Source organism: Hibiscus syriacus, unplaced genomic scaffold (assembly GCF_006381635.1).
Source record: "Hibiscus syriacus cultivar Baekdansim isolate YM2019G1 unplaced genomic scaffold, ASM638163v2 tig00110610_pilon, whole genome shotgun sequence".
Lineage (NCBI taxonomy): Eukaryota > Viridiplantae > Streptophyta > Magnoliopsida > Malvales > Malvaceae > Hibiscus > Hibiscus syriacus.
The window spans coordinates 1,617,533-1,629,115 of record NW_024062800.1 but is presented as its reverse complement, the minus strand read 5'-3'; the positions used below and the strand labels follow the sequence as shown (position 1 = coordinate 1,629,115).

At 34.3% G+C, this 11,583-nt stretch overlaps 2 protein-coding genes across 2 annotated transcripts; one reads left to right on the top strand and one right to left on the bottom strand.

Annotated features, from left to right (window-relative positions):
• Nucleotides 1–3,497: 3,497 nt before the first annotated feature.
• Nucleotides 3,498–3,950, bottom strand: LOC120135609 (RNA-binding protein with serine-rich domain 1-like). The gene has a single exon (XM_039151862.1). The coding sequence runs from the start codon at nucleotides 3,948–3,950 to the stop codon at nucleotides 3,498–3,500; it is 453 nt and encodes a 150-aa protein (XP_039007793.1).
• A 2,129-nt stretch (nucleotides 3,951–6,079) lies between these two features.
• LOC120135462 (dihydrofolate reductase-like) lies at nucleotides 6,080–9,353 on the top strand. Its single transcript, XM_039151735.1, has 5 exons — nucleotides 6,080–6,205; nucleotides 8,065–8,256; nucleotides 8,330–8,371; nucleotides 8,452–8,683; nucleotides 8,830–9,353. The coding sequence occupies exons 1-5, from the start codon at nucleotides 6,080–6,082 to the stop codon at nucleotides 9,099–9,101; spliced, it is 864 nt and encodes a 287-aa protein (XP_039007666.1). The 3' UTR covers nucleotides 9,102–9,353.
• The last annotated feature ends 2,230 nt before the right edge of the window (nucleotides 9,354–11,583 follow it).

Below are 11,583 nucleotides of genomic sequence, written 5' to 3'. Positions count from 1 at the left end.
CCAACAATTGTCTCCCCGGAATAAATGCAAACTGATTAGGACTGATAATATCTTTGACACAAGAAATAAGTCTCTTTGAAAGTACTTTTGATAGAATTTATATAGGCTGCCCACAAGACTAATGGGTCTATAGTCTTCTATACTCTCCGGATTACCTTTCTTTGGGATCAAGGTAATAAAAGCGTGGTTAACCCCGTGTACCCACTCCTTTCCTTCAAAGAAATCTGAAACAAACTCCATAATCTGCTCCTTCAAATGATTCCAGTATTTCTTATAAAAACCCATGGTAAAACCATCCGGACCGGGAGCTTTAGCACTATCAGAAGAAGAAATTGCATTCCACACTTCTTGCTCTGTAAATTCCTCCTCCAGATAAATCCTTTGAACTGCTGATATTTTCATAAAATCAAAATCTAGACCCTCAACCTCAAAAGCCGCTTTTGTGTTGTATGCAGTCCTGAAAAACTCATAAACACTGTTTTTTATCTTAACTGGATCCGAAATTACCACCCCTTCAATTTTCAGAGAATGAATAGTGTTAACACTATTTCTTTTCATAGCAGTAAGGTGAAAAAACCTCGTATTTTTGTCTCCGTTTTTGATCCATCTATTTCTTGAATTCTGCCACCAAATGCTTTCTTCGATCCTTAACAATCTCCACAGCTCATTTTTGAATTCAATCAACTGATCCCATTCCCCCTTAGATAACATTCCACCTTGTGACTTTAAATCCAATTCATTTATTTTAACTTCAAGCAGCGAAATGGAGTCTGATAGCCCTAAATGACTGCTGCCAGGCCAATTTCTGATCTTCTTCTTCGCGTTTTGTAACAACCTGAAAATCCCCCCTCTATTCCTCTTCTTCTTCTCATCAACCACACAACCTTCAACCAAATCATCAAACCCTTTCTCCTCTAACAGAAAATTAAATAGCCTAAAGGGTTTGGGGCCCCAATTGTGACTAACATCCTCCAGCAAGACCGGATTATGATCTGAAATTGATTTTGGTAAAAGGCATTGTGAAATCCTAGGAAAGCTGTTCAAAAATCTGCCACAAATTAGAAATCGATCTAGTCTAACCCATGTTGACAACTCTCTATTACTGCACCAGGTGAAAGTTCCTCCTGACATAGGCAGATCCATAAGGTTAGCTTGTTGTATAAATGATCTAAGAGTTTCAATAGCATGCCAATTTGTGATCTCCCTTGCTTTTCTTCCGGAACAAGATACACATTGAAATCACCCCCAATACAAACTGGCAAATTCGTCAAACTAACATAACTCAGCAGCTCCCCAAAGAATTCCTCCTTATCAGCTTCAATAACAGGTCCATAGACATTAATGAAGACAAACTCCTTTTGGCCATTCAAAAAATTCCCCACTAATGCTATAAACCTACTATGAACATGCTGGATAGTGACATTGAAAACGTTTTCATTCCACATACTAATCAAACCACCCTTAGACCCCTGTGCAGGAGAAACCACCACTCCCTTCAGCAAATTTCCTCCAATCCTCCTTAAGATCGACGCATGACACTGGTCAAGTTTAGATTCTTGAATAAAAATCATAACAGGTTTTAACTTCTTAACTTGCCTTGCCACTGCTAAAGATTTTCCTTCCTCCCTAAACCTCTAATGTTCCAAGTAAGGATACTAAATTTCTGCATATACTGACTTCAAAACCAAACACCAAAATATACCCTGCAAACCAGCATATCACCCTTCCCTTCCTACCTCCAAACCCTTTTCAAGACTCACAATTTTATCAATAAAAGCCTTCCTCCCTTCCTTAAAAGAAATACCTAACATCTGACACACTTCCCATGTGGCCATTGCTTCCTCTACCAGCTTCGAGAAAAGAGATGAAGAAGCAGTAGAAATATTCACCATTTCCAAAGCTTCACTGATTAGAGCTCTTCTCTTCCTTCTTTTATTAAATCGAGACCCTGAAGCAGTGTAAGGAGCTGCTGCCAGACTCTCTGAATGATTACTGCCAATTAATGGGACATTCGGAGTCTTCGGAACATCTAATGAACAATTGATATCCTCTTCCTGACCAATTCCCCTATATTCTGAAAAATTCTGCTGAAAATATCTGCTTTCATTTGCCTTCTGTCCTTGATTCAGATTAACCTCTGAACAAAATAATTCTGTTTCGTTATTTGCATCTAACCAAATTCGTCTATTTCTTGACCTTCTATAGACTCTAGCATATCGACCTCTTTCTCTCCTACCACCGGGTGCACTTCTAATTGACAGACAAGCATAATTTGAATGTCCCATTTTCCAACTTTTAGAGCTCTTCATAAATCCTCCATTATTATCCTCCTGCATGAAACTTCCTTCTGCTATCTTACCACGAGCAGAAATTTCATCACCCTGGCCTTCCCCATTATCCTCTTCTGGAATATTGCAACTATCATCCTCCATTAAATCATAAAGAGACTGGAACTTATTTTGTTTATCCAGCCCATCCCACTTAATTTTAACAGCAGGCCCAGCAGGAATTATTTTAGAGACTGGAGAAGATGATTCCCCATTAGAATCAGATTGGGCTGGATGTAATTGATCCACTTCCTTTCGCAGCCCTAGCCCCGCAAAATCTCTATAGGAATTAGACTCAAATTCAAATTCAAAATTTTCTGACAACCCATTAATGATAGGTTTCGTGTGGGACTTATGTTTCAGAGATTGTTCCCCGCCACCTTTTAACCTCCCACTTTCTTGACCCTGCTGTAACCACGTGTCCACCTTTGACCCTACTTCCTCTGCTGACTTCTCCCACTTGTCTTCTTCCTTCTCTGAGTTGACTCCTTCATCCTCCTTCGAAAAATCATCACTACTCCCATCATCAAAATACTTCTGCAGCTCCTCTCCGATTCCAGCTTGGAAATTGTTGCACTTCTGTCCCGTATTTATTATGACTTTAAAAGATCTTCCATATGACCCTACATAAGTATATTCGGGTATATCAAAAGGACTTGCTACCCTTAACAGTAATCTCGCTGAAGAAAGATCATCTCTATTCCTTGTCTCCTCCATGATACTCACAAGCTCTCCCCACATTCCTGCAAGTTTCTCCAGAAAAGGTGCAGACCAACTAAGAAATGGTAGCCCCACCAACTCTACCAAGCAGTACGCCAGTGGAACTCCTTCTTCGTTTAACAATGGAGATAACCACTTAAACCAGAGGAACAACTTCTCTCTACTGTACGACCAAGCCTTTAAGAAATCTTCATTAGAACTGAATATAACGATACAAGCATTCTTAACATAACCCCAGCTTACTATTTGACCTCATAACCCTCCTTCGCCAGGGCCTTTTTCACCATATCAGACTGACGGGGATATTTCAAAACCCCCGTTAAAGAATTCTTCACCCAACTTGAATCTTCAGAAGGAATGTGCATATCCCATACGTTCCTTAGCCCATTTGCTTTCAAATTTGTCCTCCCTTAATTCCCGCTCTATCGTGCTCCGCTCTTACCTCTACATTCACCACCTCCTTATACGTTCTGCCATCCCTCGGGCTGCTCGGCTTTCCATTACCACCTGCTGCCTACCTTCCTCCCCTCGCACATGCTTGTTGCCTTTCACCTGGAACTTTTTGTCATCAGTTGCTCTTCTCCTTTCCTTCTGATACTTTGCAACCCCCACTGAGACTCTCTTCCCATCTATCAGCGTTCCATTGACGTTCTGAATCGCTCTTCTACAACCTTCCTCCATCGCATATTGCACAAAGGCAAACGTTGATGACTTATAATTTGGTTTCACCATAAAACTTGGAATATAGACCCTTAAAACACGACCATAAATATCGAAGATCTCTCTTAACTCTCTTCTAGTAACTCTCTTACTAAGATTGTCTACGAAAACAGTCCATTCTTTATCGGAAGAAGAACGACCTGTCACCCGCTCTCTACTTCTCTCTCTACCTTTCTCACTCATGTCTCTATTGTCAAACGTAGCTTTGGTTAGTTATAAAGCAGTGAAGCTCCTTCATAACCGCTGAGCTCTTAAAAAGCAATATTACTTGGCTTACCCCTGCCTGTTAGATTTTATCTTACAATTTCCACACCTGGATAACTGGATTCAGTCTGTTGTTACAGTGCATGACTGTCAGTTGGTAGATGATTTTCCAGTTGAGAAACTGCTGGATCATGATGTCCCCGTTGACATCATATGTACTCCTACTCAAGTTATTTTCACTAATACATCAATTCCAAAGCCTCAAGGTTAGTGAAAAGTCTCGTTTAATCCTTGATTTTAGTCTTTAGCATTGCCATGATTTATTTCCCAAGGTAATAAATTGGCTTATTTCAAAAATAAATATCTAATGTATACCACCTTTTTAATCTCAATATATGAAGTATTTTTTTGGTCCAAGTACCCAAAGTTATCACATTTTTCATCTAGGTACCTAAAGTATTTTTTTATTCAAAATAAATACTTAAAAGTATACCATCTTTTTCATCTAGGTTCCTAAAAGTTGACATGTGGCATTGATTAAAAAAATATTTTAGGTGCCCAGATGAAGAAAGTGGTATACTTTAGGTGTTTATTTTGACCAAAAAAATACTTTAGGTACCTAAAGTAAAAAGGTGGTAACTTTAGGTACTTCGACAAAAAATACTTTAGATACTTGGATGAAAAATCTGGTATAATTTAGGAACTTATTTTTTAATAAACCCTAGTAACTTTGAAAACCCTTAGCTTATTTTGCCCAGAAAATCATTGGTTGTTCACTTATGATGAATGCATCTTTTATTCCATTATTCTATATTAATTTTCCCGGAGGAAATTTGCAGAAAGCATCTGAACTAAATTCCACCATTTAGTAATTTTGGCTCTGTATTAAATATTTATCAAAAGCCACTAGAGATCTCGCCTGATTCCAAACATTAAAGCCAGTGCCATTACATGCATACATTTCGGTATAAAATATAGGGATAAAAGTTTGGGGGAATTAGAATGCAAGTTTGGTTTTGTTGCTTTGCCAACCTGAATATAAGAATTCCTTGGCCATTATCCATGACCATCAGCCATAGGATATTAGAATTAGTATATAACTATTATTTTCTATGCAGGCATCTAAAAAAGCTGGGGCAAATTCGGATAGTAAGAGAACTCAAAAGCAGGATCGAACTGGACCCCCTTCCATGCGGTCCATCTGAGAGATTACCCCTACAGCTTAAAGAAGGCCCTACAGCTTAAAGAAGGTACCAACCTTCTTAAATACCAAAGAAGATTTGTAGACGAATAATAACAGAATCAACTTCCCGAAATGGGCTTCTTGATTGTCTTTTCTCTTTTTGGTCTGAAAAATAGAAACCTGCTGTGTTTGGACTTTAAATGACTCAATACAAAGAGTTTTTTTTTTTTTTTTAAAAAAAAAGAGGATATTTTGAAGGGGTTCGTCTTATTTGCACGAGTCAAATATTGTTTTCCATTGCGAAGAGTAAACATTAAGGCTTGCATGGTATAAAGGATAGTAAAGAGTGAGGGTGTATAATTTGTTAAGCCGATGGTTAAGATTCATAACAAATTATAACGTTGGTGATTATAGACATTGACCGAAAAAAAGTTGACATTTATATGAAAATATATGTAACCCTAAAATAGTATAATTTCAGCAAGGATGCGTGAAAATTATGTTAAAACTTCATTGAATAGTTTGGGTTGATTATAAGGTAATATATGTTCAAAAAAAATTTAAAACACAATTGCTCGAACGCGAAACCTCTAAGGAGAACAATGTTCTCTTTTACCATTGAGATCACTTAATGAGCTCAAAACTTTTATATATATAAATCTATAAAACCAAACATAAAGTATCATGTTTCACATTAAATAAAAACTATAGAATATGGTTGAGATTTATTTAGAAATAGAAAGAGTTGGTTGAGTAACAAAAAGAAATGGCATTTATATTGACACGTTGAGCACCAAACAAGGCAATGTACAAACTGCTAATTAGCTATACCTAACCATGGAAGTGTGGTAGGTAGGAATAGTAATGAACAAAGCATTACTCTCACTATAAATGGAAGTCCAATTACTCATAGTAGAGGACAAAAATGGAAGAGAAAAACCAGAAGAGAATGAAGATATTATGCCTCCATGGGTTTAGAACCAGTGGGAAGTTCCTGCAGAATCAGCTCAGCAAGTGGCATCCTTCTCTTTTCCTTCATCACTTTCACTTGGTATGCACCACTATCATAATACCTCATCATTTTCCATAAATTATTGCATGTCTCAATTTCTCTTGGATTTCTGCATTATTAAGTTAAGATGATGTAATTAATAGGGGTGTTATTAATCCGTTACCGTTAACTGTAACCATTAATCAATGTAACCGTTATTTTATAAGTTAGCTAATCGAATCGTTAAGATTAAAAGGTTTTGGTTAACCGAACCGCTAAAATATCGATTAGCGGTTATGGTTAATGAATTTTAATAAATGGTTAACCATCAGTGAATCGTTAATAAATTATAATTAATTAATTATATTTTATAGAGAATGGAATTGAAAATAAAATCAAAATTATTCCTCCTATTTTTTAATTATCATGTTTATCTTATATAGGATCACATTAAATCAAACATAGATGGAAGAAATTCATGTTTTAAATTACAAAATATAAATATACACACAAGATTTTAAACTGTAAAAAAATGAATATACCTCACAATATATATATTTATAAAATAAAATGCATTTATAAATAAATAAGATTTTTACAAATATATGTTTTTCCATCCTCGTAACTTTTATGAAAATTTAAAAATTTTAAATTGTATTATGTTTAAAAAAATTGTAATAGGTTAATCAAAGGTTACCTTATAACCAAACCGCTAACTGTTTCTTAATGGTTAGGTTATGATTAACAAAAATTTAATAACTGATATAACAATTAATCACATGTTTAGATTAAACGATAGGTTAACCGACCATGAACACCCCTAGTAATCAAGAAACACATAATTTTATGTTAGGTGAATTTATTAAATTTTGAGGGCGTAATGTTAAAGTTAGCTTCTAACATTTACCAGAATGATCATTTTGGCCTCTATATTTTTTTTTTGAGCATTTTGATCCAAATATCTCGTTTTAGGATAAAAAAGACTCTTATTGTTTAATTAAATAATCACTTTAACCCTTATTCTTTTATTCTGGAGTATTTTGGCTCCCTAACGTTTCATTTTAAGATAAAAATCCTATATTTTATAGCGTTAACCGTTTGTTAACTAATGGTTTCTATTTATCCCAAAATCAAACATTAAGATCAAAATACTCCAAAAAATGAATATAAACCAAAATTATAATTTTGGTAAATGTTAGGGATCTAATTTTGATATTACGCTGATTTGAGGGAAAACAAACTAATAAAATTTTAAGAGGAGAAGAAACAAATTATCAATAGAAAATATAAAAAATACATAAATTATAATTTTTTAGTTAATTGTATCATATGTCCTCAATCTATGACCTTCATTTCAAATTGATCCCTAAACTTTTAAACATTTTTTTTATCCTTAAACTATTACAATCATTCTAAATTAGTCCTTAAACTTTTGAACATTTCGTTTTCATCTTCAAATTGTGATTTGCATTATAAATTAGTCCCCAAACTTTTTGAATATTTCAATTTTATCCTAAATTATACGTATACACTAATCACATCTCATGTTAATAAAATCATTAGACTAAGTTATATTATTACATGTTTGAAAAAAAAATTAGGTTAAACTATGGTCGAAATGTATTACATATTTGGATGAGTTTGGGGATGAAATGAGAAGATATAAAAGTTTATGGACAAATTTACAATGAGATTCATAGTTTGAGGATAAAATTGGAATGTTCAAAAGTTTAAGGACAAATTTAGAATGAGAGTCATAGTTTGAGGATGAAATTGGAATGTTTAAAAATTTATGGACTAATTTGAAATGAGGATCATAATTTGAAGACATATAATACAATTAACTCTAAATTTTTAGTGGAACGATGGCCGTCGTTAACCCTCTCGATCCATCGGAAAATATAAATGTAAAAATGCAGGATTATCCAAACGGGTTATATGGTGCGGGAGGGAAGTCGGATATAGAGGAGATATTCCCTCCTCCGTACTTCGAGTGGTTCCAGTTCGACAAGGATTTCACAGAGTACACAAACCTTGAGGAATGCATCTCTTACTTGTGTCAGTATATCACCCACAAAGGCCCTTTCCATGGCTTGCTCGGCTTTTCTCAAGTATTCTTCCTTAAACTCAACTTCCATTTTTCCACTTTTGGCTTCTATTGATTAGGTGCCGTCCCTGTTTCAGGGTGCAACTCTTTGTGCTCTTCTTTTGGGTTACAAGGCACAGGTAACTTTTAATTTTCCTTCATTTCCAAAAGCTGGAACTTGGCCTATTAATCATGTAAAAGCTTGTGGCAAAATACGCAGGGGAAGGTGTTAAAGGAGCATCCACCCTTCAAAATGTTTGTATCGATATCCGGATCGAAGTTCAGAGATCCAAGCATATGCGAAGTGGCCTACAAAGACAAAATTGAGACTAAATCGGTGCACTTCATCGGAGCTAAGGACTGGTTAAAGTTGCCTTCGGAGGAGCTGGCCAATGCCTTCCATGATCCTCTCATCATAAGGCATCCCCAAGGCCACACCGTCCCTAGGTTGGGTATGTACGCCACGTCCGATGCTCGCAACTTGTTGGCTTCTTCATTTTCATATTCACTGTGTTGGGATCTCCATTTCCAAATTGTTTTAAATCTTGAAACAAATCTTGGGGTATCTAACACTTACTCGATCCATCTCTGCACGTAGATGAGACATCGACCGAGCAATTACACAAGTGGATTGCAGATATTCTGGTTCCAAGCAAGGGAGGCATCTGCAATGGAGAACATGATGAAGTGGGAAGCGTTGAAGAAACAATGAAGGTCGATGATGAAGAGCGAAAACATATTATCAACAAGAACACAATTGATGCCTCTGAATTCGAGAAAAACGAAGTGAAAGAGGAGACACCAAAACAGAACATCAACATCAACTCAATGGATTCATCTGAATTCGGAACAAACGAAGTAAACACTTGATTCTGTCAGGAATCGTTATCGAGCTGAAATTCGGGTGCTATCATACTCGTGCCGAAGATGATTTTTGCATCAGAATAATTTGGTAGAACTGCATTTTATCTTTCTGAAGTGTTGTAAGCAGGCTTATGGTACCACTTATATGCATCGTACTTGTTTGTTTAAATGGGCATGCATTAACCAAACTAATCAGTGGGCATCTTGGTATAATGGTGCTCATGTAATGTTTAATGGTAGGATCAAGTTTTTGTTATATATATGTTAAAACTTATAACCATAATAAAAATATAATTAACCAGGATCTAATCATGTCAAACCATCTAGAATAAAATATTAGATTTACGGAAGCGTACCTGAATGAATTAATTGATAGGTTGAAATCTTTGAGGCTTTCTTTGGTTTTGATCTTTCATGAAGATATGTTTTCTCTTGCCGTAAAAACTCTTTGACGAGATAAGAGTAATACAAGTTAACATATTTCTTGGGGACCACTACCTCTTTATATAGATTTAATATTAGGTCAATATTTTAAGTATTTATAATTATGTCCATCATCAAATTATAAATACAACTTATGGTATCTACACTTTTATTACATGACACTTTAATACATATAACACATGTAACATAATTGGTCACTTAATTTTGTGTCATATTTTATGATAACATTGTACATTATACATATGTGCCCACAAATATGGATTTTACTCCCACTAGGGCAACATATTTTTCATGAAAAATGTACAACCTTAAGAGCTCAAATTTTGTATCATATAATAAGTATTCTAAAACAATCTTGTCCATCAACTATATTCATGTAGGATCAAAGCGGCCTTCGTCGTATTAATCTTGACTTGATCCATCAGTGGTCACGTATACAAACACAGTTAAATGACATAGATCAATCATAGAGTGTAGCATGGAAATTACATGCAATGTGAACCATACATGTCTATTTCCAACTGGTCCTCTTTAAATATTAGTGAGATCAAATTTTACTATAACCAGAGTGGATAAACCAAAACAACTTCATTTATGGGTAAATAGCTTTAACATAATATCCTTAAACTGAATTAACTGAAATTGTGTCTATAAATAACGAGCATTAAAATTATAAACTCCCACTAAAATTGAATATCCTTAAATGATATTACACCCACATAAGTAGTGTTCTCATAAAAGACCTTGGGTGACAGTTCTTTAGTAAGCGAGTTGGGTGACAGTTCTTTAGTAAGCGAGTTATGAGTTTATACCAACATCAACATGATCTATAAACATATAATCACTTTGAATTTTCTTTAACAAACAAAAACATAATGGCTATGTTCTTAGACTTAAGGTGTTTATGTTATATATGGAATAAAGGACTATAACTTAGTTGTCACAAAATAACTCAAGTGGTCTTTCTTATTAATGCACAATTAGCAGTTCATATGACAAAATTTTACATCTATATTCCAATAAGTCGGAACCTATAAACCTGATGATCTCTTACTTATTAGACCTCCAATATATGAGCATGTAACATTTTTGTTCTTAAATATATTGTATGAATCAATTTGGTTGCTATCTAATGATCCATACCCAAATTGCTTAAACATTTGCTTAATATCATAAAATCAGACGCTATGTTTAAATGCGTATAAACTTGAGTATACATTAAATTTTTTATTAATTTTTAAGCATAAGGGACCTTTTACATTTCCTTAGTTTCGAAATCATCCTTAGGGCACTAATCAAGATTAAACTTGTTTCCTTTTGCAATAAGGGGTATCATTTGGTTTACTCCCACTGAACTTATAATATATACAATTGTTAATCAAATTCATCTCAAAACAAAATGAGATAATCACTTGATGAAATTTGTTATACAATAAACGGAAGTCATACTTAAACTCATAAATAGATTTCTCTAATTTGCATATAATTAATTTTGTATCATTAGATACAATTTTCTAACTAGACTGTATAAAATATTTCACCAATGCTATCATTGATAAACACAATTTTGAAATCCAACTTATGTAACTCAAAATCAAATATGAGCAAAAAATATCATAATTATCCTAAAAGAGTCTTTCAATGAAACCAAAGTGAAAGTCTCTACAAAATTAATGCCTCATTTTTTTAGTTTATCATTTGTATACAAGATGTATCTTATATTTGTCAATATCACCATTTGTATCCATCTTTGATTATAAATATTCATTTATAACCAATCAACTTTGCACCTTCAGGTAATAGGATAAGTCCTCAAACTTTATTGTCTTATATAGAAATTATACTCTTTTTACATGACATTAATCCACCTTTGAGAGTCATAACTTCTACGACGAAAGTTGATTAGATCATCTTTCATCATTCTACTATTATCCTTATTTCTTGCACAAACATAATAATCAAAATAATATTTCTCTCATATTGTGGATTTCCTAAATACACTTGTTCTTTGATGCTGTTGAGTTTGTTATTCCATAACAATTTC